Source organism: Populus trichocarpa, chromosome 5 (genome assembly GCF_000002775.5).
Source record: "Populus trichocarpa isolate Nisqually-1 chromosome 5, P.trichocarpa_v4.1, whole genome shotgun sequence".
Lineage (NCBI taxonomy): Eukaryota > Viridiplantae > Streptophyta > Magnoliopsida > Malpighiales > Salicaceae > Populus > Populus trichocarpa.
The window spans coordinates 22,813,477-22,841,298 of NC_037289.2; the positions used below are offsets into that span (position 1 = coordinate 22,813,477).

At 36.0% G+C, this 27,822-nt stretch overlaps 5 protein-coding genes across 9 annotated transcripts; 3 read left to right on the plus strand and 2 right to left on the minus strand.

The window, feature by feature from the left end:
• The first annotated feature begins 9,757 nt into the window (after nt 1-9,757).
• Nucleotides 9,758-14,684, plus strand: LOC7454361 (U-box domain-containing protein 5). Of its 3 annotated transcripts, none has more exons than XM_024600350.2 (7): nt 9,758-10,332; nt 10,460-10,531; nt 10,645-10,718; nt 10,958-11,143; nt 11,321-11,428; nt 12,345-13,480; nt 13,800-14,684. In XM_024600350.2, the coding sequence occupies exons 3-7, from the start codon at nt 10,665-10,667 to the stop codon at nt 14,521-14,523; spliced, it is 2,208 nt and encodes a 735-aa protein (XP_024456118.1). In that variant the 5' UTR covers nt 9,758-10,332; nt 10,460-10,531; nt 10,645-10,664; the 3' UTR covers nt 14,524-14,684. The 3 variants fall into 3 exon arrangements, with proteins under 3 accessions (XP_024456118.1, XP_002306872.1, XP_006383709.1); XM_002306836.4 differs by having other exon boundaries at nt 10,466-10,531; XM_006383647.3 differs by lacking the exon at nt 10,460-10,531.
• Nucleotides 14,685-15,457: 773 nt separating this feature from the next.
• On the plus strand, nt 15,458-18,403 carry LOC7477616 (pentatricopeptide repeat-containing protein At2g35130). The gene is made up of 3 exons (XM_002306837.4): nt 15,458-15,592; nt 15,711-16,902; nt 17,116-18,403. Exons 2-3 carry the CDS (start codon nt 15,802-15,804, stop codon nt 18,160-18,162), a joined length of 2,148 nt encoding a protein of 715 aa, XP_002306873.3. The 5' UTR covers nt 15,458-15,592; nt 15,711-15,801; the 3' UTR covers nt 18,163-18,403.
• A 197-nt stretch (nt 18,404-18,600) lies between these two features.
• On the minus strand, nt 18,601-20,304 carry LOC7477618 (CBS domain-containing protein CBSX3, mitochondrial). The gene is made up of 6 exons (XM_024602395.2): nt 20,070-20,304; nt 19,685-19,940; nt 19,508-19,589; nt 19,133-19,206; nt 18,988-19,048; nt 18,601-18,877 (listed from the first exon to the last, which is right to left on the minus strand). The coding sequence occupies exons 2-6, from the start codon at nt 19,928-19,930 to the stop codon at nt 18,735-18,737; spliced, it is 606 nt and encodes a 201-aa protein (XP_024458163.1). The 5' UTR covers nt 19,931-19,940; nt 20,070-20,304; the 3' UTR covers nt 18,601-18,734.
• Nucleotides 20,305-20,656: 352 nt separating this feature from the next.
• On the plus strand, nt 20,657-23,070 carry LOC7454362 (uncharacterized). 2 transcript variants are annotated; one of them, XR_008059264.1, is made up of 2 exons: nt 20,657-22,703; nt 22,939-23,070. XR_008059264.1 is itself a non-coding variant. In XM_002306839.4 (1 exon), the coding sequence occupies exon 1, from the start codon at nt 20,933-20,935 to the stop codon at nt 22,568-22,570; it is 1,638 nt and encodes a 545-aa protein (XP_002306875.3). In that variant the 5' UTR covers nt 20,658-20,932; the 3' UTR covers nt 22,571-22,872. The 2 variants fall into 2 exon arrangements, 1 of the variants encoding a protein (XP_002306875.3); XM_002306839.4 differs by lacking the exon at nt 22,939-23,070 and having other exon boundaries at nt 20,658-22,872.
• Nucleotides 22,917-25,356, minus strand: LOC7477619 (tubby-like F-box protein 5). 2 transcript variants are annotated; one of them, XM_024602394.2, is made up of 4 exons: nt 24,597-25,356; nt 24,408-24,495; nt 24,055-24,178; nt 22,917-23,973 (listed from the first exon to the last, which is right to left on the minus strand). In XM_024602394.2, the coding sequence occupies exons 1-4, from the start codon at nt 24,954-24,956 to the stop codon at nt 23,304-23,306; spliced, it is 1,242 nt and encodes a 413-aa protein (XP_024458162.2). In that variant the 5' UTR covers nt 24,957-25,356; the 3' UTR covers nt 22,917-23,303. The 2 variants fall into 2 exon arrangements, with proteins under 2 accessions (XP_024458162.2, XP_002307662.3); XM_002307626.4 differs by having other exon boundaries at nt 24,055-24,187; nt 24,597-25,355.
• Between the last annotated feature and the right edge of the window lie 2,466 nt (nt 25,357-27,822).

A 27,822-nucleotide genomic window follows, 5' to 3' on the forward strand; every position in this document is an offset into this window, starting at 1 on the left:
TTTAAGGTGATTGATTTGAGATGGAAAGGATTAAAAAGGAGGGTAAATTATAGAACACAGTACTTTATATAACAGTAGACAACATCATTAAAGTAGATACATCGTACGTACAAGCTTAAGAAGTGTGAATAACACATGACTTGTTCGCGTTGCTTTCATTATTACTACAGTAACTAACTCTGGACAGAACCAGAACCAGAACCAGAACCAGCAAGTAGATTCACTTCTTTTTTAATACTTGGTCTTGCATGCATATAGTTTTTACAGATCTGGACCCTTCGGCGCTTCATTGCAGCTTTAAATTCCTCATAGCCTGTCAAAAAAAAAAAAAAAAACAGCATTAGTGATGCATAATTATATTTAATTCCCTAGTTGGAGTGTTTAGTTTTAATTAATTAAGTGGGTTGTCAACACCCACATTATCCTTGAAATTAGAATTGTATAGGAACTCGATCAAGGGACTTGTTTTATTTATTTTCTTAGAATAGATTAGCTTACTTTGGGCACATTGGGTGCGTGAAATTTTTGTTTCAGCTTATAATTAATGCTGCCTAAAGTCCTGGCTAGATCCAAGAACCCGTGTCGTGAGCAGGTCTGGGGATTGCTGAATTGGGTTACAGAGGAATGTGAAAATTGATTTTAAAAATTGTGTTTTCCTGTGTCACACATTGATTCTTATCAGCATTAGAAGCTAGCACTGGCTAATTTATAATGATTTTTGCTCCGTTCCAAAGCATATGTCCATGTGCATGTGATCTAATACAAGCAGGATTAGATTTCATGTGGGCTTCTTTTTTGTTTTTCCTTAGGAAGTTGAATTTATAATGGATAGTCTTTACAATATTTAAGACTATCCAGAGGGAACAAGGGTCGGTGTTAGGTTTGCCCTAAATCCTACAGCTACTAGGAAAGGAAAGGCAAGTGAATTATGAAAAGATGATATACATGAATATTTGGTCGGCATACGAACCCTCAAAATCCGCAGTTAATGCTGGAACAAGAAACTTGTGACGTTTTATGTTACATCATACACAATCTAAGGAAGTTTGCTGGACTGGTTTGAAAGTAGAAGTAGGCGCCGTGTGGCTTTTGACAATATATACAGTGGGCAGTTGGCAATATATATACGTGCACATGAGTAGAGAGGAAGGAAGCAGCTGACAGCAGAGACACAAGCACATGCTTTAAAGTTTAAACAGTACCGATAGTATAAAATCGTAAATTGAGGGGAGCTCAATCCGGCAGCACTGAAGTAGACTCATTGACAGATGTTTGGATTAACTACGTACGTTTTTAAGGAGCTTAGTGTGTGCCTGCTAATGCCCTTTCAATTTCCAAGGATAATAGATGGGAATGCGAATGCTCATGTCTTGAACATGTGTAAGATGCGTAGCAAACAGTGTGCGCCGAGCTAGGGAGCGAGAATAAAACAATATTGCATGCAAGAACATTTGAAGTTGGTTTTTATCCGGTAATTGATGAGTATGGTTTCCAGAAACGTTCATTACGCATACCTCTGCTCTTCAACAAGCCCTCTACGTACTATTGCTCCCAGAGGGCTTGTAGTTTGGCAGTGGAGCTTGGCCGGATTCTATATATGTAAGATCCTCCACAAGACGATCGTAGTGCATCTTAACTTCTTCTGCCGACTTGCCACCCACAGCCTTGGCCACATTTTGCCAGCGGTCTGGGGTGTCTTTGTCATAGACAGCCAGTGCCTTCTCAAACAGCTTGTTTTGTTTGGGCGTCCAAGAGGAGCTAGAACCATGTGAAGACGTGAAATAAGCCATTTCCCTGATAATCGGGTAGTGGAGGGATGGGTAGGTTAGACGGTGGTGAGAAAGGAATGTGGGTTGACTCCTAAAGCAAAAGAACAAGCTACAAGCCTAAGAGGAAAGAAACTTCAAGAGAAAAAGATCACTCCCTCAGTCAAGGGAGAAGACTGAAGTCAAGGGATGGTATGGGCAAGAGATTGACATGCCTGCTCTTTATAAGCAGGAGAAAATGGTAGGGCTGTGCAAGTGGGAGATTATTTTTTTCCCACCCTCGAGGGTATAACAATGCATGATTCTCTTCCGTAAGCAAAGGTAAGAAGGAATTGAAACGAAAAGGGAATCAGTGTCGAAAGGACTGGCTGTTTATCAAGTCTTTTCTTTGTCTTTTATAATATCATCAGCAAGAGGATTTCCTCAAGAATTTTCACCAGCTGGTGGGGATTAGATCCCAATTTTGAGTCTACTCATTAACATAATATAGATTCGCTTACAACATGCATGAGCCTCCATTCCCCCTTTTTAGACCTCCAAAAACACAGTAATAAGATATTCTGCCCGCCTCTTTTGTGGCTGGGATTTTCTTGCCTCGTTTATTGAGCAACTTGCCACAATTATACCCTTTTCTAGTGTATGTTTATTGGCTACTCTGTTTTCCCTGTGAATCCGATCTTGCAAATATTTCTTACAATATTGGCGATACCAAAAAGATAAAAAGAAAAGGCGAATAGAGTACTATTCATTTCCAAGTCGTACATGAGCACTGGCGGTGCGATATCTTTTGGAAAAATTATTGCACGAACCAATTTAATGTACACTGAAGAATATGTACCATGAGGTGGTGTAGTAGATCTTTGTACTGTGATTAGTCCCTGCAATAAGTTTGATGGCCAACATGGGCTGGTCAATTCTCTTCTTTTTTATTTTTTCTTTTTTTTGGGAATTGAAATTTATTATATTTATATTTTATTTAAAATCATTTATTTCAAAAATTTATCTTAATTGATACATAAACTGATATCTATTTTAATGTTGAAAAACAGATAGGAAATGATTGAAAACACAATTAATATTGTTGACAGAAGTCATGGTTGAATAGTTAAGTGCCTTGTCCGTGTAATCTTACATAATATTTTAATACTATGTATTTTTTATATTTAAAAAGTATTTAAAAAATAATTTTTTTTATATTTTATTTTGCTTCAAATTTGTTTTCGGATTATTTTAATATAATAATATAAAAAATAAATTTTAAAAATAAGAAAAATATTACTTTAATTTTTTTTTAAAAAAAATAAATATTTTAAAAAACAATTATTATCTTAATATCAATCCAGCCTGAGACAGGAATTTCACCTCACGAGACAAGGCGGCGCCGCAGGGCTGTTCAGTTGCCATCAAGAAAAGGTTTTTTCTTTGTAGATTAGATTTTGCTTTTAGTTAAATTATTATTGGGGATTTTATCTTGGAATTGGGTACGTGCAACTTGGAAAAAGGATGTTATCACCTTCTGCTTCAGCCTTCTGGGCAACATTCCAAACGCTTCTTGCCTACGGTATTTTTTTGGGTGCGAGGATGAATCAGCAGCCTCATTAGGTGTTAGACTTAGAGAAGATACTGTGCCAGTTTTTTCAGTCGGGGTGGCTGTTTGCTTCCTCCATTAGTTATTATTGATTGATATATTCTAAAGTTATTTTGATTTGTGTTTTATAAAATATTATAATTCGAGTTATGAGTTTTGTGATTATTTAATTCAAATTATTTTTTTAGTATTTTTTAAAAACACTATTAAAATACCAAAATAAATAGGTTGCATATTGATTAAACGAACCACAATTAAGGGCTAAAATCCATAGCTTTGTATAGTTCTATCTACAAAACTAGTGACTAGTAAGTTTTCAGGCAGCGGTAAACCTGTGTATACTGGTGTGAATGCAGCCAGCACTCTTTGTACGGCAAGGCAAAAGAATTTGACACGAGGTGGTGGTCTTCAGCGGTGGTCCCGTGATAATTCTCTGGTGTGAGGTTCACAGCCATTAGGGTGGCCTTGTACAGTACTTAATTGGTGGTGGTCTTTAGCGGTGGTCCCGTGATAATACTCTGGTGTGAGGTTAACAACAACCATAAGGTTAGGGTGGCGTTGTACTAAGTTTTGAAGTCAAGGCCAGTCTGATTTCTATGGATCTAATAACGACACAAAACCCATATGGCCTGTTCTTTATACTTTTACTTGGTATTGTGATGATGTGTTGACGTCAAATTTTCAATCCAGTGGACCGATTGGGCTTTTTCTCTGGAAAGCGACTTCCTTGCTCGAGGCAATGGTTTGCTCCACACGTGGAACTCTTTTGCTTTTTGTTAACCTAGGCCATTAGAAAATTGGTTTTTTTAAAAAATAAAAAATAAAAAAATAATTTAAAAACACTACAAAATAGAACAATTTAAAAAAATAATAATGAAAGAGCACAGTTTTAGCCTATCATGATTTAAAAACACAATATTTAATGGATGTTGCGATTTGAAATTGTAATAAATATTTATCCTAATTCGAAATCTTGACATTTAACGAAATTAGACCCCAATATCCTTTCTTCTCCCCCATCATAAACAAACATTTACTTGATGCCGTGTCTCTAAATCGCTACCTTTTTATATGTTGCATTTTAAAACCGCGACAAGTCAAAAAAAAAGAACTTTATAATTATATTATTTTGCTGAGACTTTAAAATATAAGTGCTAATAGCTCGAGAATTGTGGTAATCTTATATTAGTCCCCAATCTATAGTTCTAGCGAAATAGGTGCCAAGGTATTGAAGAATCCTCAGTTGTAGCCGCCTTCTTTCAGCAAATGTTTCTAAGCCTTTTCTCCGTTGTATCGATCCCTGACATGTAGAAAATGCTAGGCATGTTTGTTGATGTATGACCATAAAGAAATTAGAAGTTTTGAACGCATCCATCGTATTTTTAAAAGATGTGACTTCGAAAGTTAGTGAGTTTATGTTTATTGGTATCTCAAAGCTTTTAAAAGAAAAATTGTAATTTAAATATAAAGGAGTCTGAACAATATAGCCAGTGTAGGCTTAGAGACATATATGGAAATTAAGCCTGTTTCGTTCTCCGACCACCGCTCACATGCTGTGAAGAAAGGGCCCGAATAAATAGAGCCAGGCGAATGCGCAAGGAATCTTCCATGGAAAACACCATGATATCATGGATATTTATTAGAATCCTTATCGTGCTAGCTCTCTCGAGTCTACCTCAATGAAAGTTCTCTGAATATGGATTGAGATATTTTATAGTAATAGTTGAAAGTTCTCTGAATATGGATTGAGATATTTGATAGTAGTAGTTATTTTTTTTATTTTAATACATTTAAAAATACTAAAAACAATTAATTTTAAATAAAACAAATTAATTTATTTTAAAAACACTTTTGAAGTCCACCTTTTTCACGGTGGAGTCCATTTCCCTTTGTTTTCGTGTCCCTTTCCTATGAATGGAAGCATTCAAGGTCTTTTCTTACCCTGGTTAATCTTGGTCCATGGTCTATCACGCTTTAGGTTTCGACGACTTGGAAGATGACAGCCCTCTAATTTATGGTCCACAAATCTGATAGCAAGAGCTGGAGGACCGCAGTTGAGGTTGAAAGATGGACATCGAAGGGGAAAATATTTCCGAGAGAAGATCCTTTTGATCGTAAAATCTACTTCAAGAGAGTGGTGAAAAAGATGTCTTACCGACGGAATGTACCGAAAGATAAGAGGTGGATTCTTGAGGTTCATGTAACAATCAAGGGGATCAATCTTGCGCTCGAGGATGATATATTCTCTGTTTAGCATGTTGGATACAAATTTAGATCAAAAGCATTTAGCTGACGACCTAACTCTGATTTTATTCCAAGATAATAGATATGCTGCACTTAATTTCAAAGAGGGAGCACAGATCAAATTAGCATAATGTCCTGTTTCTCCTAACAAACACATGAAAGTGAAGGACACATGTAGTAGATTTTTTTATAAAAAAAAAATATATAGAATCAGAATGGTTTGGTCGAGTGAAATTCTTGGTCAATAGATCATTATGACAATATGTCAGGACAATATATATAAGTAATCAATCACTAATCTTAGAAAGGAGAAAAAGCTTAGTTGCATCAAATTAATATAATTATCATAACAAAGACTAGAGACTCACTTAAATATCGGAGAGTGAATATGTTCAATTTTAAACAAAATCTAAGAATCGAACCCTTAATTTTTTATAGAAATCAAGAAACCACTGCAAGGGACAAAGTCTTTAGACGCTCGACCGTACATCTCGAAGTGGAAATCTAAGAGGGGAAAATTTTCTTCCGATTAGCATCCATGCATTCGGCTTTGTTTCCAGCCTCTTCGTGTGCATGGAATAGACCTATTTTTGGAGATTGGGCCATATTGTCTTAACACAAAAACATGAAAGTTGAAACCAAGTTTTGAGACTTCAAGAAGCCCATCAGAACTTCACAACCCAGCAGAGAATCGAGCGCTGGACCGAAGGCTGGTGATGACTTATTTTGATGATTTTTAGACATTTATGCTTGATTTTCTTTTTCGAAATTAGTAAGTGGAAGCAGGATATCGACGTTTAGCGTGAGGGATAGGAAGAGATGGTGTGAACGAGAGCTAATCCTGAGGATAATTGGATGCGTTCGATTGACGGGTAGTTTTCTTGATCAAGTCCACTTCAAAGTTGACGGGCACTTATTCTTCAATATCTTGTTTTCGACACCTGATCAGCCGAGGTCAATGGCGTTTTGTATATACCGGGGTTTGTTTTTTTTTTTTTTTTTTTTTTTTTATTGTTGTTGTTGTTGTTTTACCTGTTTCAAGTTAGATTTTTTTTTATAGTATTATAAAATATATAAAAATATTAGAGAGTCCTAAGTTCATGAATAATTTTTCAAATATTGATACCATGAAACACTAGATATCATTTATATATATATATAAAAAATATTAAAATGATAACACAGTAAATCGATTAAGGCTAACTATGTTTAACCTAAAAAACTCCTAATTTAGGATATGAGTCCGTAATAACACCGTGGAATCAAAATCAAAACAAATTAGAAACCTCAATTCCAATTAACCAAATATTAAAAGCCTAAAATAAATAAAAAAAAACATTAAAAAAATAGATTAAAAAATTACTCGAGCAAATATAGAGTAGTGTCTCACGCTATAACGTGGTTCAGACTAGTGTTTTTAAAGAAGAAAGAAAAATTCAAGACTTCGGGTAATTGATCTGACTAGATCCATTAAGTCGGGTTAATTTAATAATATGATTAAAAAAATAACAATGACCAATAAATAAAAAGACTCGAGATAACCTATGTCATTTTCAAAATTAGTAAAAATCATATAGAAACAAAAAAAAAAAACAGAGAGCAGAATCTTCAAATAAATCAAATGCTAAAAGATAAAACTGAAAAATACATGAGTTTAAAAAAATAAAATAAAAAACAAATAAAACTGGACGATTCTACTAAACCTGAGTTAATCTTTCAAATTCATAACCCATTAAATCCTAGATTTGGTGTCAATCAAGAAGCTCAATTTAAGATGGAATGATGAAATCAAGAAAAAAATCAATTTTAAAAACTTGCCAAGGTTAAAATGTAGCTATAAAAAAAATAAGGATAAAATATGAAATGTAAATATAATGAATGAGGATGAAATTGTAAAAAAAAAAATCAAATCCAAAAAGCATTCAAAATAAAATAAAATAAATCAAAAAAATTGATAAAAGATGAAATAAAAAAAAATCCAATTCATTAAACTAATTTATAATTAAAATAGCATGGATCAAATCTTATAGGTGAATTAACCTGAAGGGATTTTGTGAAATGTTGCAAGGGCAAGCTTAAAAGAGAAAATAAAGGGAAAAAAAACCAATTGCCATCAATCCTATTGGAACTAAGCAACACGCGCCTCCTGGGAAGGAAGACACCATTGTTGACAATTAAAATACATCAAGATCGCTGGTTTTTAACCTTAGTGAGCTACAACACGCACCGCCTGAAGACAACAGGGTGATTCACTTACTGGCACGTTCACATCAATTTTTTTTTTTATTTGAATTATCAAATCACCTCTTGGACAACATGATTATTAAAAAAAAAAAACCAATGTGAAATCCTGAATATGCCCCTAAAGCCAAGACTACGTTTTTTTAAAAAAAATTCCAAGGGTATTGGAGTAATTAAAATATTCATGGTTAATGGAAATCTCGGTATGGCCCTGGAGCAAAGTTAATTTCTTTTTGCTTTTAAAGGTAACCAAGGAATTACACTGTGCAAAAAATTATGAAAAAATAAGATACTCATTAACAAATATAAAGTGACAAACGAGCCTAATGCAAATACTATTTTACCCCTGAAAGATGGTCTTGAGTGCTCTTTTGTTTTTTTATCTACGGCTAATCAAGGGTTAGCTACAATAATTTTCCCACACAAAATAGGTTCTTTAGTGCAGGCTTTAAGGTGAACAGAGGCGAATAAAATTATAAATAAAAATTTTTAAAATATTTTTCTTATGCATGTGAGATAAGTGAGGTTTTGGGTAATTTTTATTTTGTACTTGGAGTCTTTTGTTAAATAAGAATAATTTTCACTTTACAGAACATAATATTAATAAATATATATTATTTATTTTTAGAACCTTTTATTAAATAGGGGTCTTAAAACATTATCGAAGTAACTCTTAATTTAAACCGGCTCTAGGTGTATGTATCATCTGTTACTTTTTGATGAATTTGTTTTTTCGGTGCCTGTATTGTTTGACAATGCAAATATCTTATTCTAATGTTTTTACCTCTATTTTTTTTGCCTTCGGTTTGTCCATTTTGGATTGAACTTTTAGTATTTTAACTACAGGTTTTTTCCTTGAATCTTCAACGAAATGGCTGCCAAAAACAAATCGGTGAAGGTCAATAAACAAGGAATCCACGCGGTAATATAACTCATAAATACACCATTAAATTTTAAACAAGTTTCTTTTTTTAGAACAGATGGAATTTAAGTACACGAATCGTCACATAATAGAAAAAAGATGATTAAATGAGCTTAATTTATGCGGATTAAAATTGTTTATTTTGTTATTAAAGTGAATTTGATTCGTGTAATTTGATTAATTTGCCCCTCATGAACTAGCTAGATGTCCTAATTTATACTCACTAGAGAAACTGGTGCTTTTGGGGTGAGTTGGGGATCTAGCTCCTCGTCTAGGTGTCTTCAATTAATAAAATATTATTAAATCCGGCTATGGTATTGCTGGTTAATCTAGTTATATATGTTAAGTAAATTTTAGAATCTATTTTGGAGTGCAGTAGGTTTTTTTTCCTTTTCTTCTGTTTTTTAAAGTATATTTATTTTGAAAACATATCAAATTGATTTTTTTAGTATTTTATTATGATTTTAATGTGTTATGTTGAAACTAAAAACATTTAGAAAAAATTTATCTTGATGAATTTTTAAATAAAATATACTTTTAAAAATTAATATACACCACAGTACCAAACACATACTTAATAGAATTGAGTTTGAAATTAGATTGTAAGGGAGTAAACTTAGGTTGTTTTTTTAAATATTTTTTTGATAAAAATTGTATTAATTAAGGAACTGTTGTGATTATTTTTTAAAATTATTTTTTATATCAGCATATTAAAATAATTTAAAAATATAAAAAATTATTATAAAAAAAAAACAAATTTCAAGTTTTATAAAAATACTGTGTGGAATGCAATTCCAAACGGCATCTTAGTTGATTTGTTAAGTTAAACCATGACTTGATTGAACCGGTAAAAACTTGATTTTATTTTTAATTTTTTTAAATAATTTTATTTTAAAATTTATTTTTTAAAAAATTATATTATTTTAAATTGATTTTGGTGAAGTAAAATCAATCCACTCAACGACCTAGTCCTTCACTTGGTCATTAGCGTTTAATACTTTAATAGCTTCAAGTCTCTCTCTCTCTCTCTCTCTGTTGTTTTTTCGTCCACCTTTCATGTGGTGGAAGTTGTTTCGTTGACTCCGTTTGAAATTTCAACTTGCTAGAAGTTACTGCTCTTCTTCTTTAGTTGAGTGGTGTCTTTTTCTGAAAGATGTGATTATTCTTTCATGACAGTTTAAGTTCTTGGACTGGCATAATTTTCTAACAATATAGAGAACCTGGATGATCAAACAGTCGTCATGGGCTTCAAACTCACCACATCAGTCTCTCTGTGTTTACGGGGTTGAGATGGTTCAGAACAAGAAGAAGAGACATCCTGTCTTTCTCTAGGAGGTCTTTAAGCGTCATCGATCATTCAAACCGAACAATAGTTTTATAAGAACAAAAATCCTTCAGTCTCTCCGTTTTCAACAGTTCAATTCAAGCAACTTTGGCGCCCAGATGGTATGCATGTATATAGTGCATGTCTTCGTCTGAAGCGCTGTGCATGTGTGCATGTAACCGGCTGAATATTGGATTGTTTATACAAGCGGGGTTCTCTGTCATTAATTTGAGCTAGAGGGTAGATGGTAAGATTTTTGGCTCTTTGTTGCTTGAGTTGCATGTTTAACACTTTGTTATCATTAGAAACTGATATTTTGAAGTTTCTTGCTTGATTTGCTATATGTTTTTTTCTTAACAAGGAAATCTGTTTAGTTTCAGGTTCTATGAAATGCAAAACCAGCCTTGGTTTCCTATATGGTTGATTACTTTAACTGCATAAGCAAGGTTTGAATTGAGTTGGGCTCTCTTTGTTGAGAATTTATAGTTTCCCAACTCCCAAGTTTAATGAATTTAATTAAAAAAAGATGGGCTTCAATTGTTTGTTTGCAAAATTGCAGATTGGGGACACTTCTGTGGGATGGGGAAGGATCGTGCTAAAGATGTGGAACTCCCTAGCTGCTTTTCTGTCAAGGTAAATTGTAAGCACACACACCAGTGACTTCGCACAGGTGACCATGGATCTTTGGCTGCAAGTTCTTGTACCAGTATATTTAATTTGTAATTTTAGATGAGATGTTTAACCCAAAAGCTTACCTCAGTAACTCTGGATAACAACTGCAAGCTTTAATTTGGTTGATTTCTTCCACTCTATTCCTATTGTGTTTTGTTCTTTGTTTGTTGTAACCATGCGACCTTATTAAATATACGCAGGTGCATCGCTCAATGTGCTTAGAACTTAAGAACTTTGTGGACAGAATCTCACAGATATATCCAGCAATCGAGTCTGCTCGGCCTCGATGTTCTTCAGGAGTGCAGGCGTTGTGCTCTCTGGTTGTCAATATGGATACAGCAAAGCTACTTATCCAGCACTGTGCCAATTCCAGTAAACTCTACCTGGTACTTGCTTTCATTTGTATAATGGAAACTCTTCGTTCGTTTTTTCCAGTGACCATTATACAACTACGTTGCGGCGCCTGTTCTTTGTTTAACCTTAATTGTCTTCATATTGTTTTTCTTTTCCTTTCCCCCGATGGTGACAGGTGTTGTACTAATAATCCAATGCAATTCTTTCAGGCAATTACGGCAGAGAGGATACTCTTGAAATGCAAAAGGATACAAAATGCTTTGGATTTATGTTTAGGCCAAATTCAAAATGTGGTTCCACCTTTTCTGGCTGCCAAGGTTTGCAATTCCTTATTCTTCTAAACCGTTTGTTAAGTTTTCGGCAGGACTGCAATATGTGAATTGTTATTTGATGCTACTGGTTCAAGTTCTTGATGATAGCATGAATGAGAGCTTGAACCTTTTCTGCTAGACTTTTTCATGTTTAAGACAGTCACTTCTTCTTCCTCCTGCTATGGATTATCCTTCATTGTTCTATTTCCATAGTTATAATAGGGAGTAGTCATTGTTCTATGAATTATTCTTCTTGTTTTTGTGCCTTCATGGAAAGCTGTCAAATTGTCCTGCATTTCTATGTAAAAGTAGAACAAATTTCTTCTAGTAAAAAGTCAAAATTGGATGTTTAGAGAACTTGCTGTTAAGCTCGGTTGAGATACAGCAGCCTTCCACTGTTTAATGATGCATGCAAATAATTTATTTGAAGTGATTGGGGACCAATAACCAATCAATCATCCATCCAAGATGTTTTCAGAGTTTTACTCGGTGACTTGATAAATGTTCCTAATATTACTTTCCAGGCCAAGCAAATCCATGAAAGCTTCATCAAACAATTACTAGACTCATGTGAATTAAATATTTCAATCCACATAGAATCCTCTATGATCTCATCTGCAAGATTTAAGCAACCTGTCTCTTTCTGTGGGCATGGATCTTTGAATGTGAGGAAAAGATTTTATGCGATCGATACCACAATGTAAGTGGGCATGATTTAGATGGGATATGAAGTGGAAATGTGCACCCCACAGCTTGTTTATATAATCTGATTGTCTCTGCGTACTATGCTGAGTGTTTTCCATCATCATTTTTAGTTCCCTGCTGGCTGGCCATTCTTCTGGTTTGTGGTTGGAAATTTTGTGCTACTCGTTTTTTGCTTTTTATCTCTTCTTTTAATTTGAGAATAAAACGTTGTCTACAGATATCTGGAATTATTGAAGACCTCAGGAGTGCAAAGTTTCACCTAGAATCTTCTGAGGAAGAGGCTGGGAAGGTTGTGCTAGCGCTGATTAGGCGGGGCATACCTGCATCAGACTGTATTGAAAATTCAGAACTTGAGGCTCTTCGACTTGCAGCTTCGAGTCTGAAAATTACATCCCGGCTGGCTCTTTTGGCAGAGAAAAGGTCCATTAAGAGACTGCTTGATAAAGTTCATCAAACTGGCCTGACAAAGGAGACGATTTTGAAGTGTCTCCTGAGTCTTTTGAGGAAGTACGGAGAATTAATTCAGCAAGATCAAACCAAGAACAACCTTTCTATGCACAAAGAGAAAAAATGCCAGTCCACTTATCCAGAAGCTTTTGTAGATTGGTACGAGACACGAACACAAGCTGATGGCACACCAAAACCTCCCATTGAATTTGAATGCCCCATCTCTACGAGACTCATGTATGATCCTGTAATTATTGCATCTGGGAAAACATACGAACGAGTTTGGATTGAGAAATGGTTTAGTGAGGGTCACGAGACGTGCCCAATGACTAATATTAGGCTGGAGAATCTGTCCCTGACTCCAAACGTTGCAATGAAGGGCCTCATTTCAAAATGGTGTTCCCTGCATGAAATCATTGTTTCTGATCCACGTCAGCGGTCAAAGTTTTCTCCAGTTTCCTCACTGAAATGCACATCCCCCGAATCTGTTACTAGCTTTGGCAGCTCCATGAATGACTTGCGCCTTCAAGTTAGCAACGTCTCACTTCAATCTTCGGATACAAACTGTGGTTCGCATTTAATTGATGATGATGGTAATATTCGTTCAAGTGCTAGGCTCCCTCGAATGAAAGAAGAAATGTGCACACGCCACTCATCTACAAATGGTTGTAGTATTGGCTTGGCCTCTCTTACCAAGCTAGCTTCACTTCCCTGGAAATCCCAATGCAAGACAGTGCAAGATGTCAAAGAGGAACTGAATAAAAATAACCAAGCATGCGATTGCGTATTTTCTGACACTTCTATGAAATCGCTGATAAAATTCTTGAAGGTTGCACATGACTTGTGTGACGTAAGAGCCCAGAAAGATTCAGTTGATGTGATTTTGGCAGTTTTGAGTGAAGACAGGTAAATATTTCTCCTTGGGTTGACATGCCTGTTAATTTTTCTGAATTTCCTTATTCTTCTTTACACGCAAATGTGACGATCTTCTTAACTCTCTTTTAAATCATCCAACTTTGGAATAATTTTTGAAAGGGTCGACTGAACCTTGTGACTCAGCATTTTAAAGCATTTATTTCCACCACCAAGTCTCCTGCTGCTGCTCTTGGATTGTTGTTAAGGAATCACGAACTTTTTATTCATCTTGATAGTGTGTTATTCGCAATAATATTCACTATTTGCCAACGTTTTACTTGTTTTTCAACTTTTCGGCCTTTTTCTGCAGAGTTGAAATGCCTGCTTTTCATGGAGATTCAATATATGTGTTAGCATCGCTTCTTGATTCTAAAATCAGTGGAAAAGCTCTTGCAATCCTGGAATTGCTGTCTCACCATCAGTTTTACAAGTCTGCAGTTATAGCATCTGGAGTTCTACCTTCAATCCTGAAAATCCTTGATTCTCAGAATACGGAATCCCTTGAGCTTGCTATGAAGATACTTTGTAATGTGTCCTACGACAGTGACATAGCATATCACATTGTCTATTTGGATTTCATCCCAAGCTTGGTTCCTTTTCTATGCGACCTCAACCTTTCACGGTATTGCCGTACTGTTCTGAAGAACTTATGCCGGATCGAGGAGGGTAGGATTGCAATCGTTGAAACCGATTCATGTATCACTTCAATGGCCCAACTTCTTGAAACTGGTAGTGAGCTGGAACAAGAAACCACAATAGAAGTTCTCTCCCTATGTTATGAGGAGCTTGATTGTTGTCAACTGATCAAGGGAGGAAGCATCATCCAATCATTGTTCTGTATATCTGTCAATGGGACATCAAGAGGAAAAGCCATTGCCATGGAATTGCTCCAGCTCTTAGGGCATACTACAGAAGGTGTTAGTTTTGACTTGACCATGGACATCTCAAGTGGCTCCAGCAATCACAATAAAGGAGAAAAATCATCTTCCATATTTGGGTATCTGGGAAGGAAAATCTCAGGATTCTTACATTAGAATCAGTTGTTATTTTTTAAAAAACTTTTTATATTCTTGTGACATATCAATCCTTGTTCTTTAGTTAGGGTTTCAACTCCCTTTTCTTTTGTTAGGGATTGACGTTTCAATCCTAAAGACAGCCTTACACATTAATATCAGAAATTGTTAGATGGTCACAATTAGTGAAGTTCTCTTCTACTAAAATCGTCATGGTATAAGATTTAATTTTAATTAATATATAATTGATCAAAATATATTCTTTAACATCAAGCAAAAAAAAAATATTGATATAAACTAAAATCTGATAACCACTTGGAGCAAGGCTCAATTCATGAATAGGGAGTGGCATCCTAATTTTTTTTTAAAAAAAAAATTGTAACAATATTATTGTAATAAAAAAATAATCGATGGGTTAAGAGTTAGATTTTGACCTGATCAAATCAGTTTTGATTTTTTATCGGGTTGGTCAGATTTTTTATTTTTTTTATTTTTTTAACCTAAATTAATTTAATTTTGGATTAATTATCGACACATTCAGCCTGTTCGGATTCTATAACTATGATCTTTAACCTGATAAAATATATAAAAAAGGAAAGAATGTCACCTTACATGTAAAAAAATAAAATAAAGATTGCAACAAATTAGATAAATTTAAAGTCACGGGAAACATGATTGAATATTTTGTCTGAGAATTTCTTGTGACCAAATGTGAGTTCTCGCATTATTCTTTTGAGTTCTTGTTTATGTTTTCATTAACAACTAAAATACTAAAGAATTAATTACTCCTTAATCTTCCTCTAATACATTTTCTTCCGATTCCTTGAAGCGAGCCCAGAGATCATTAGCCTTCCAGGTTATGGGCCAGTTCACTGTTCTAACTTGAACTATCTTTCTTGGACCTGTCCAGTTTCTAGTGGGCTTTACTTCAGGTTTTTGGCCTCTCGTCTCGTTATCAAAATTAAACCATTAAAAAAAATTAAAAGGGTTTTGCCTTCTCTAACTTCACTACCACAAAGGAGTACACAGCAGCCCTCTGGTCCTGGTTGCCCAGCGGGAATCCAGCTGTCCTCATTTCTTTTCCATTGAGGTAATGAACTCATCTCTTTCTCTGCTTCAATTGTTTCTTTCAGAGTTCTGAAAGATTGTGTCTCACTGTGTTTGACTGTCATTTCCATGTGGGTTTTGCCTGTTTCGGACATTTGAAGTCTCTCTAGCCAGCTTGACATCTCTTCTTTGTTTTCGTGGCAATTTTGCATCTGGGTTTTTGAGTTCTCTATTCATATACATATCTGAAGCATGAATTTGAAGCGCTTAGTTAATAGGCAAGTAGTTAACAACTTATCGAGATTCAATGGAAGAGTGCGGACTGGAAGAGATTTCTCTACCATTACAGCCTCAATCCATTCCTCAAACAGCAGCTGTGATGGTGTGGTTCCTTATAATTGTAGTAACTCGACACCCATGTTGTCCTTTAATAGATACATGCACACTATTGGAGAAACAAAGTTGATTGGGTCGAGTTTTAATCCGAAACACAATGCTAATGATTCCGAGGACGAGGATGAAACCATGAATGAGTTCTTGTCGCGATTTGTGTGGATAATGCGTGGGAAGTTAACTGAAGTGTATAAGGATAGTGATAAAGAGACGATTAATGGTATGCTTTTGGTTATTGTTGGAGAAGTTGTTTCGGAAATGGAAAAGGGTGGTCTTGAACAAATGCTTGATGTTTCGGTGGCTACGTTGTCTCAGGGTTTCAGTAGGGATTTGTGGAAGACAGTGTGGGAAGTGAGCAATGCAGTGTTGGCGGATATGGAAAAGGAAAGGAAGAAGGAGAAAATGAAGGGTTTTTTGCAGTGTGAGGAGGTGCAGGAATTGTGTAGGTTTGCTGCTGAGATTGGAATCCGAGGGGACATGATGAGGGACTTTAGGTTCAAATGGGCGCGTGAGAAGATGGAAGAGAGTGACTTTTATGAGGGTTTGAAGCGTCTCAGAGAAGAAGTGAGAGCCCAGGAGAAAGCAGAAGAAGAGGGAAAGAATGCTGTGGCCATGGGTGAAGAGGCTGCGATCATGGATGAGGAGAAACCTAAGGTCGTTACTCTTCCTATGAGACATGGGAAGATAAATTACAAGATTTATGGACTTGATCTTTCCAATCCTAAGTGGGCTAAAGTTGCTGATAGAATCCATGAGTCAGAAAAGCTCGATTGGCCTGAGGAACCGAAGCCAATATCTGGGAAATGCAAAATTGTTACCGAGAAAATCCTTGAATTGAAAGAGGAGGATGACCCTTCTCCACTGTTAGCTCAATGGGCAGAGCTTCAAAAGCCTAGCAGGATTGATTGGTTCACTTTGTTGGATAAGTTGAAAGAACAGAATACTCGTTTATACCCTAAGGTACAATGCTCATTCATTTTCTTTCTCTTACATTTGTGAGTTATATAACTAGTTCATTTACTTTATTGTGTGTGATTACAGCGATTAGTTATTGATTTTATCTTTTCTATGTTTAACATGGTCGAGATTTGAAATGTGTAGAATAAATGGCATAGCATGATTTACTCAACTCATTATCTTGAGGTGGTTGCTATCGATTGAATTTTATTGCAGGTAGAGGAAGTTTTGTTGAGCGAAAAATCCTTCCAAGCTAACATCCGCGACTACAGCAAGATTATTGATGCCCATGCTAAACAGAACCGCATAGAAGATGCTGAAAGAATTGTTGAGAAGATGAATGAAAATGGTATTCAACCAGATGCTTTGACCACTAATATTTTGGTACACATGTACAGCAAGGCAGGAAATCTTGACCGTGCTAGAGAAGCATTGGAAAGCTTGAGGAGACTTGGTTTCCGACCAGACAGAGAGATCTACAATTCGATGATCATGGCATATGTAAATGCTGGTCAACCTAAGTTGGCTGAATTATTGATGAGAGAGATGGAGGCAAGAGACATCAAGCCTACAATGGAGATCTACATGACTTTGCTTCGGTCATTTTCACAACATGGAGATGTTGGTGGAGCTGGACGAATTGCAACCACAATGCAGTTTGCAGGATTCCAGCCGAATTTGGAGTCTTGTACATTGCTTGTTGAGACATTTGGGCAAGTTGGTGATCCTGATCAGGCAAGAAACAACTTTGACTATTTGATGAGGCTTGGACACAAGCCTGATGACAGGTGCACTGCAGGCATGATTGCAGCTTATGAGAAAAAGAATATGTTGGATAAGGCTCTCAAACTTTTGTTAGAGCTCGAGCAGGATGGCTTTGAGCCTGGACTTGCTACTGACACTGTCCTTGTCGATTGGTTGGGGAAATTGCAGCTGGTTGATGAGGTTGAGCAGCTATTGGGCAGGATTGCTGAGCAGGGCGAGGCTCCTCCTCTCAAGATTCAAGTTAGCCTTTGTGATATGTATGCAAGGGCTGGGGTCGAGAGGAAGGCTCTTCAGGCTTTGGGGGTTGTGGAAGCCAAGAAGGAGCAATTGGGGTTGCATGATTTTGAAAGGGTTGTAGGCGGGCTTATCGCTGGTGGGTTTGTGCAGGAGGCTCAAAGGGTACATGGGTTGATGGAGGCCCAGGGCTTTGCTTCAGAACATCTAAAGGTTGCGCTAACGGCATCTCAAGCTTTTTCCCGCAAGAGACCATCGAAATAGTTTGCCGTCACGATTCTCGAGGTTATGGCACACTAGTGATAATTGAGATGCTGTTTTGGTAGTTCATATAGGAAAATCAAACGCTACTTGACAAGCAGGATGTAGCATCGTTTCAGTCATATTCTCAGTTTGGCTTTTATTCGTGTGCCCATGTTGGTGTAATTCAGGAAACTGTTTTAATCATGATGGAGGCCCTTTTTAATAATTAATTGAAAGGAGAAGGTTGCTTCGTTCTGTATTAGTTAAATGTGTTGTTTTACATGAGCTATGACAATTCTCTGTCCGATGACTGGATTACCTTTCGCTCTTCTGCGCATCGTTAAGCACATATTTGTAGATTATGTTTTTCTTTGATTAATGTTGTGAATTGAGATTGTGCTTTCTGGGGTTGGCACACCAATCACACACTTCCATATGGATTTGGACGATCTCTGCCTGTTTGAGAAAAATGGCCAGTTTCTGGAGCCAAGTTTTTTCTCTTTTGTGGAATTTAAAGAAAAATCTTGATCCAAATAGATTCTGAAGACATTATCCTTACAAGCAGGAAGCTTTCATACATTGATTGTTAGATTCTAATAGTATTCTCCTTTAATGAACTCATTCAGCCGCTTCAATTCTCCACCTTGCTGCTCTACCACAGCTCGAACCACATCTACAATGGAAACCATCCCAACTATCTTTCCATCTATGACCGGAACATGCCGAATATGATGATCTGAAATCGAGATATAAATTTCCCTTTATCGCGGCATCATCAAATTCAGTAACGACTCGACTCTATATCCCATGTAATTGGAAAACATGAATTCTTAGCATCATAAATACCTGTCATCAGCTGCATTGCTTGTAGAATGCTGGTGTCAGATGTCACTGTTACTAATTTGTCCTGTCAAGCGTTGAAATTGAAACATATTTAGAAAGGAGAATGGTTACTCTGTAACCCCAACACAAAAATAGTGCAAGAAATAACCTCATCAGTCATAATTTCCCCGACTCTTGTGTATTTAGATGATCTCCCTTGTGCTATTATCTTCCTCATATAGTCTGCTCAGGCATCCGTTCCACCTCCATTAACAACGATTAGAATAATCTACTTCATCATATTGCGTAGTTTAATAAAAATTATTCTCAAGTTTCTATGTTATTTTGAAAATCTTGGCATTCCAACTCTTAGCTACAGCATCAAAGTCAATTCAAAGTTTTTTTTTCTGGTGAATTAGAGCTAATTACTCCATTAACGCATTTCTATTTCAATTCTGTTGCATTCATGCCTAAAATTACACCAAGGATAGAGGATGAATGCCTAACTAACAATGTAAAGTAGGGTTATTTAGAAATCAGATACCTCTCTCTGTGATAATTCCTGCAATAAGTTCTTGTTCTCCTGGCTTTAGGACTACCAATGATCCAATATTATTCTTTGCCATCTGCAAATTTCTAGATTTTAGTAGTGATGTTTGTGTACAATATAAAGAAACTTGACTCTTCAGGAAACAGTTTCAGCTTTATTTCATTAACCTACATTCTCCACAGCATCATAGACAGAATCGGTGGTGCGGCACCAGAGCCAGGAGCCAATTTTGTCTTCTCCCTTTGTCATCAGTACATCTGCCACTGTTAGATTCTCTAGTCCTTTCTCTCGCACTGGAAGAGAGGATGTAACGCGTCCAAAACGTGAAAATATTTCTCTTCTATCACGGGGATGCTTTAGAATTGCAACTCTGAGGGTTTCCTGGCAAGATCTTATTCCTCGGACAAGTCCTTCCATTTCAACAGATCTTGTTGGAAAATGAAAGTTAAAAATGAATATTGTCTATTGCAAGAACGTGGCTGAAAAGATTTGTGATTGCCTAATGAAGGTTCGGGATAAAGTTTGTGTAAACAAAATTAAGTGACAAATAACATACCTAAGAGAAGATTGGAGAGCTTGAAACAATTATACGATCTTCTGACGGTGAAGTCATGGGATGGATTCAACCCATAAATAGTATCTTTAAAGGAGAAGACGCAAGAAAGTATATCTTGCGAAGAGTTCTTTTCTTGAATGGTAGGGTGATGGAATTAAGAAAGAAAAATTCTCAGGATTTATTCCTTGTTTTGTAGGTTGCTTCTCTGGCGGGCATGGTACAATGGTAGAGCATTGAAAGCTAGCAAACCAAGAGATTGCATGCATTGCTTAAACCTTTTTACCATGATGACATGCATGATTGACTAAGCAAATAGTCATCGCTGCAATATTGATATCTTATCAAAGAGTTAAGGAATTTCTTTTTTAAAAATAAAAAACAAAATTAGAATTAGAATTGATCACTGGTGATCTATGGTCGAGATAACACATGCATCATGTGGATGGAGAGTTGTGCTCTATAAACTGAGATTCGGCGAAGTATATACTTGGATGGCTTTAGAAGAAAAGTAACAATTACCTTGGTTTCCTATCACAGGAGACGCCATAGTTAGAAGCTTAAAGTTGAACAAGATAGGAATGCATAATCTAAAGACGAACAAATTGAGATGCTAGACCTGCGAGAGAAGGAAAATCTGTCTAAGGAATCCCGAATTTCTCCCACATAAAGGCTAGCCTTTAGAGAGGAAAAGAGGCAACAGGAGCGAGTGAATTTGAAGACGGCAACAGAAAGGTCTCGAAAACTTTCCAAGGTATCAAATAGAAACTTATTAATACCACATTTCTCAACAAGAATTCAGCATCAACGCAGCCAACCTACATCTACAACCTTTGTTATACTTTACATTTTCTTAAATCAAATCTATGGCAGACCAGAGGCCATTCCGCTTTCGGCTCCCTTGGTTGTCCGTCGCTCCTGCTCCACGTCCTACAGCTGAACCCCAACCTCCTCGTCCTACAGTTCAAATTCAAGCCCCAGCCCGGCCAACCACCACAATCCCCATTCAGCGGCCACCTTTTCGACCAGCAGGGATAGCCCCAGCACCAACTCCTACCACTCAGATTACGGCACTAGTACGAACTGAACCTCAGCCGCCACCTCGTGCAGCTGCTGAATCCCAAGCCACTTCTCAACTATCATCACCATCTCGTGCAACAATCCCAACACGGGCTGGTTCAGAGCCACCATCACCATCTCGAGAAACACGGGCTGCCTCTGTGCCACCATCACCATCTCGTGCAACTCCACAATCAAGAGCTGCATCGGTGCCCCCATCACCCTCTCGTGCAACAACCCAAACCCAAGCTGCCTCCCAAACCCAGTCACCATCTCGTGCAACTCCTCAATCAAGAACTGCATCTGTGCCACCTTCTCCTTCTCGCACCACTTCCCAGCCCCGGACAGCAGCACTGGCAGTCCAACAACCTGAATCTCCATCTCGTTTGGCCTCTCGAGTTCCAGGTAAAACATCCTCACAGCCCTCTTCTCCTTCTAAGATAGCTACCCAAGTGCAGCCAACAGTTTCCCGGTCCCCATCAAAGAAATTGCAGCTAGCAACACAAGAGACCTCTCAGCCTCCACCGACATCTACTCAATCCGCCACTCAACAACAAGAAACAAATCCAGCACTATCTTTTCCCTTGTCACAAGTGCCTCAAGAAAAGACAGAAATCAGAGCAGAGAATGTCTCTCGGCAACAACAACAATCAGAGCCTGTACAAGCATCAGGTGTTGTGAGAGCAGCAACAGCAACACCAACTTCTGTGGCAGCACTTGAGATACCTGCAGCATCACAAAAATCAGATTCTTACACCATAGGTCCTGATCATCCTATGAATCTTTCAGAACAGCTGAAAAACGTAAAGGAAGACATTTTTGAAAGGAAAAAGACTACTGTTAGCTCAAATGGGGAAACTGCGAAATCTGCAAGAGCCCGGTATGTATTGGGCGAATCTCATCAAAAATCATCCATGTCCAATGGAGAAAAAGTTCCCCTGCACAAAGAAATCAGGGAAGACATTTCCAAGTTTGTTCACAAGCTGGGAATGGAGCACATAAAGCATCCCATTGGTGAAAAGCCTGTCAGCATTGTAACTCTAGCAGGTGAAAACAGAGGAGCTTCAATGTACGAGGGCTCTGAACCAACAAGAAAGGATGGATCAGTCCACATCCATCATGGTTATAAGATCAATCCAGATGAGAGCAGCGAAAATCCTACTGATGGAGAAGGAAGTTCGAAGGGTGGAAAGTTCAAAGATCTGCTGACAAAAGAAGATCCAGCAATGAAGGCATATATCAACAGTAATACACAAAGTGTCAATAACTCGATTTTGTTTGAAAGTTCACTAAACGAAAGAAGTCCTGGTGTACAGCTGCATCTCTCTCATAACGATGAAGAACCCAGTGAGTACAGTGCTAAACCAGGTCCTCTCGAGACACACAAGGGTGAATTCAAAGTCACCCCTGCTGAGATGCTTACTCATGAACCGACAGTAAAATGACGATGCCTATGAGGGCTCTTATTGGAATCAAGTGATTCAGACCCTGATAATCCAGAAAAGCCTTGAAGACATGGTTGTCGCTACAATCGTGCGCAGGAGAGCAAAGATAAGGATATAGGGGTTCTCTAACCAGGTAAATGATGGCTTGGTACTATAATCTACCACCAAAAACATACAGTTTATGCACATGACAATAAAAATATTTTACAGAAGTAATAATAAGGATGCAATATCATCTATAAAGTCATGTTTATGTATAATACTTTTGCATCATATGATAATGAAATGTTTTGTTCACTGTACTTCTCAACTTAACATCAAAATTCAGTGTACAAAGTTTCTAATATACAGAGAACAAGAATTTATAGGTTTTATGGAATTAAAATTCCTTAAGAAGTTACATACTTGGGGTAGCTGTTGCAGAACTACCTTTCTGCAAATAAACAAATGTTGCTACATAGTCCATGCAGACCACTGCTGTTTACATAAAATTAATGCTGATGACAAAGTGCAAATCCAAAGGAGCTTCCTTCAGAGAGAATAAATACAACAAAGTTAGTTCGAGTCTCCTCAGGGCCACTGGAGGCTTACATAGTTGTTAATTTCAGGGTCCGTGGAATTAGTCGAGGTGCGTGTAAACTAGCCCGGACACCCATATTAATCAAAAATAAATACAACAAAGTTTTCGGGGAAGAACAACACGAATATGGCCCAAGATGGAAAAAGAAAATGATCATTCACAAGCTGGTTTAGTGTCAAAGCTACTCAAGCAGATTGCAAAAGCTTGGAAGGCAGAGAGGGGGTATCGATAATCCATGGTGAAGATATCTTTCCCGATCTTTCCAAACTGAAGAATAACTTTTTCTTGTTCTTCTACAGGAACATTTTGACAAGGCTCCACAGCTGCCACCAACTGGAAATTCTTCACAGAGGCCACTGTAACACGCCCTTTAAAATTTAGACACCAACACTGAAGCTGCTCGTGCCATCTAGGAGCTTTATTTTTCAAAACCAGGGGATCCATTTTGCTGCAAATTGAATCAGATGACTCAGCACGGCTAGTGGAGATGAAATCGATAAGTGGTTGCTTTATTTTTGAGGCAGACAATGAAGGAGATTGCTCATCACCAGGATTATTGAATTCCAATGGAGTAGGGGCTACTCCCCCTTCTTGAATTGCAGAAATAGGGATTGAGTGGACGATGCAATGCATTCTCCTTGGACCCCGGGTCCGTAGGACATTAAGCTCATAAGATACAGTGGCCACATTAAAGTTTCTAGCAGGTACCCCTGGAGACACTTGGATGGAACGGACTTTCTGCTGAAGCTTGCAATTGGACTTCAGTCCAGGACATGGAGGCTGACTGTCATAAATGGTGAATTTGGTTCCCAGGAAATTAGACCTGTTCAGGATTTCCCAATCAATTCCACAAAAGAAGAATGTGGCAATAGAAAGATTAGACATCCAAAATGATAAACCATACCTCAGCTTTCCAGCATAGGTATTGCTGGTTTGACAGAAATCACTTCCAACAAATGATATCCGAAAATCTGTGCTTGTAGCCTTTCTAATCTTCTTTGCTGCTAATAATAATTTACTCATATCACCTGACAAAGCTGTAATTTATTAAGTAACATTAATTTAGCAGTAGAGAACACACACACACTGAACTAAAATTAAAAACACAACACCACCACTGGAAAATTTTAAATTTTTTTCTCATGGCAGAGTGCTTAGGAAGTCAAAAAATGGATCCAATTCAATAACCAATCTTTTCATTTCAAAATTCATAAACAAAATCCATCAAAACTAACACAATAAATCATAGAATATTACCAGGACTGAGACCAAGATACAAATGATAAGTAGAAGTAGCCCTTTCCCTCTTAATAAAGCATTGAATTGGAGCATCTCTCGGCCCAGGCTAGTCAAAAAAACAAAAAAGAACCCCCAAAATAATATCAGCACCTAACCATTCACAGAAATACAAAACAAGAGGAGAAAAAAATCCCTTTTTTTAGTCACCTGCTTTAGCGAGATAGGGAAAGTAATGCAACCACACTGTTCTGGGGTCTTAACAACAGCTTTAGTAATCTCTCTCCAAGACGTACAAACTGAAGCGCAAGCAACAACATCTCTTCTTCCAGGCCATGAAGTTTCACTACCCTCAACTCTCTTAATCACATCTTGTAGCAACTCTGGTGGCAAATTAGCCCATGGACTCTGTTCTTCAATCAACTCGCTTAATAGCTCAGACCCACCTCCTAATTCAGGTGCAATATAAGCTCTCCCTCTTCGATTTGTTCTGTTCCTCTGTAACTTTCCCATCGAAAATGTAGTAGTGATATCATCTCTAATCTCCTTTAACTTGCTCTTAAATGACATCTCGATCACAATCAAGATCAGATTAGGGAGTTCGATTTGGAATTAAAAGAAAGTAAGCAGCCAGATTCTTGCATGTGATTACAAACAGTGAGACAAAATCATCGGAACTGACGAAATTCTGAGGAATTGGGGATCGAGACGAGGAATAATCTAAGGGGAGTATACCGATGTCTTGGACAGAACAAAAGCCGTGCCTTCTTTATTTTTATCTTAAAACGTGGAGAAGTGACACCACGGCGGTTGTGAAATTAGCCACCACGAACAGCAGCGGAGGAGGGATCTTTTTTTTTTCTTCAGAACGGACAGGAAGTGGCACAACCACACCTCGCTCTGCTTTTATTTTTCTAGGATCGCTCATTTCTTTCAATTTTCCTGTAACCGTTTTTTTTTTTTTTTTTTTTTGAGGTTTTGTCCGTTAATTTTATCCTGGAGTGTTTGGGTGTAGCAACTTGGACGGGATACTAAATTCGTCCTGACGTGCTAAGTTGGCTTCATAAAAGAGCAGGTTATACCGTAGTTTTCACACCCGATTTGAGATCTGATATGAGTCGGGACTCAGTCATTAATTTTAAAATATTATTTTGAATAAAAATACTATTTTTTAAATTTTATTTTTTTATATCAGTTTGTCAGAACAATTTAAAAATATTTAAAAAATTAATTTTAAATAAAAAAATCAAAATTTAAGTTAACAATGTTTTAATCTAATTAAGTTTGCTGAGTCAATCCATTAAATTAAATTGCTGATATATTAAATATGATCCAGTCTATGTTTGTAATAATTAATTGTTATACATGGTAATCTTACACTAAATGTTTCTAAAATCACATGATTATTTATTTATTTAGAATATTTACACTAAATTATCAAATCAAGCCTTAATTATAATTCCCTTTAATATATGAAAATTAAATTTCTTTCTTACTCTGGAATTTATTCATTTTTGGTATATCCGGTTAGAATAAAATTAGGTTGAAATGAAGGAAATTTTCATAATCCATTAATTTATATGTAAATGATAGTTTTCAACCCCATTCAGAAAAAAAATTAATGCTCCTGATATATAAAAAATAACTTTTAAGACATGAAAATTGTTAGGGCTTGATTGGGATTGTGATAGTGGTGGCGGTTCAAAATGTTTTTCGCTTGGAAATACATAAAAATAAATTTTTTTATTTTTAAAAAATTATTTTTGATATTAGTACATCTAAACAATTTAAAAACATCAAAAATTATTTTAATAAAAAAATTTAAAATTTTTAAAAACACGTTATGATCATTTATATATATCTCTACTCTTTTTTTTTTTGTATATGACATGAAATATAATGAAACGTGTTATGATCAAAATCAAAATACAATGAAATTAAACCATACTATATGACTAAATTATGTTATTTTAACTTAATTTAACTAAATTATTTTATAATCCCTACTTTGGAGACTATGATTCCTTGATCCTTGATAAATTAATAACTTTCCTTTGCCGAAACGCGTTATGATCACCACCAGGGTATTTTGGGCATATTACAGACCGCCCCGTGATTCCTTTGGAAGATTTGTCGGTTAATGATGTTAAATAAGAATATTACTGTTCTCTTCAAGAAATTCGTCGTTCTTCATGTTTAAGATCTAGCCGTTGAAATGTGTGACGTGCGTTTTCAAGCACGGCTAGATACTTGGGACAGCAACTTTTTTTTTTTTTGGAATCCTACCGACATCATCACAGTCACCGTTTTCACTCATGGAATAAATCTAAATTAATAGTAATTAATCTAGGCTAATAACTTTATTAATTTCTGCAAATATCTAAACAGCAATATCTTCAGAATTGAGAATATACCAGAGGTGTGCCCGCTTTGTGCCGTGTATCCGATTCCTATTTAAAAAAAAAAAATTAACTCATGCAAGCTTGTTTTTCTTAAAAAAATTCAAATAATTGGAATTATAGTTCTAATTAGCTAAATAAACTGATTTTATTTGAATCATTAAAAAAAAAAACAATAACCAGCAATAGCACATGGATAAAATAAATTTTAAAAAAAAACTATCACAATAATATAAGTATACTAAGTGCAAATGGTGAAATGAACCTAAGTATTTTATATATATATATATATATATATATATATATATATATATATATATATATATATATATCTGCTTTTTTTTGGTATCTATTAGAATGGTTGCGTTGGATAAAAGGTTATGTGTTTTGCATAGGTGTTTTTTTCAATTAAAAGGGTGTTATCTTGGTCACCGGTTTCTATAAAATTATTATTTATTTATTTTTATTTTATCTTTGGGATTGAGTTGTTTTGGAACTTGTATTTTTTATTTTTTTATTTGGTTATATCTTAGTCTCTTGAATTTATTTAATTAAAATTGAAAGGGAGGTTAGAAATTTTTTTTCTTTATATTAATTGAACAATATCATAACTCAGATCAATGGTTTAATAGGTTAATTCAGGTTATTTTTTAAAGGTTTAATAGGTTAATTTAATTTTTTTTCAATTTTTTTCAATTTTAAGTCAGTTGACTCAAGTTATTTTTTTTTATTTTTTTTATCATTTAAAATTATGTTGATTAGAATTTTACCTTCAGTTATATATAGAGTTATATATAGAGTTATCATGATCTAATAACATGGATTGTAGATTTGACAAGTTAATTTAGATCAATCTAGTATATCACTATTTTAATATTTTAAAAAAATATATCATCTAATATGTCACCGTATAAATATTTAAAAATATATATATTAACTTTTTAATTCATGATTGGGATTTTCTTTGCTAAAAAATATGTTAGTAACGCTATGATATTTTTTAATCTGACTTGCAGCATATATAGTATATCGATAAT

Bases quoted from the DNA above. Each gene is read 5' to 3' on its own strand.
- LOC7454362 (XM_002306839.4), top strand. From the start codon at position 20,933: ATGGCAGACCAGAGGCCATTCCGCTTTCGGCTCCCTTGGTTGTCCGTC.
- LOC7477619 (XM_002307626.4), bottom strand. From the start codon at position 24,956: ATGTCATTTAAGAGCAAGTTAAAGGAGATTAGAGATGATATCACTACT. The intron at 24,496-24,596 runs GTGACTAAAAAA...TTTTTTGACTAG, and splicing joins TCCCTATCTCGCTAAAGCAG to CCTGGGCCGAGAGATGCTCC. The intron at 23,974-24,054 runs GTATGGTTTATC...AATCCTGAACAG, and splicing joins ACCTATGCTGGAAAGCTGAG to GTCTAATTTCCTGGGAACCA.
- LOC7454361 (XM_024600350.2), top strand. From the start codon at position 10,665: ATGGGGAAGGATCGTGCTAAAGATGTGGAACTCCCTAGCTGCTTTTCT. The intron at 10,719-10,957 runs GTAAATTGTAAG...AAATATACGCAG, and splicing joins CTAGCTGCTTTTCTGTCAAG to GTGCATCGCTCAATGTGCTT. The intron at 13,481-13,799 runs GTAAATATTTCT...CTTTTTCTGCAG, and splicing joins GCAGTTTTGAGTGAAGACAG to AGTTGAAATGCCTGCTTTTC.
- LOC7477618 (XM_024602395.2), bottom strand. From the start codon at position 19,930: ATGGAAGGACTTGTCCGAGGAATAAGATCTTGCCAGGAAACCCTCAGA. The intron at 19,207-19,507 runs GTATCTGATTTC...ATGCCTGAGCAG, and splicing joins AGGAATTATCACAGAGAGAG to ACTATATGAGGAAGATAATA. The intron at 18,878-18,987 runs GTATTTATGATG...TCTCGATTTCAG, and splicing joins AGCAATGCAGCTGATGACAG to ATCATCATATTCGGCATGTT.
- LOC7477616 (XM_002306837.4), top strand. From the start codon at position 15,802: ATGAATTTGAAGCGCTTAGTTAATAGGCAAGTAGTTAACAACTTATCG. The intron at 16,903-17,115 runs GTACAATGCTCA...ATTTTATTGCAG, and splicing joins ATACTCGTTTATACCCTAAG to GTAGAGGAAGTTTTGTTGAG.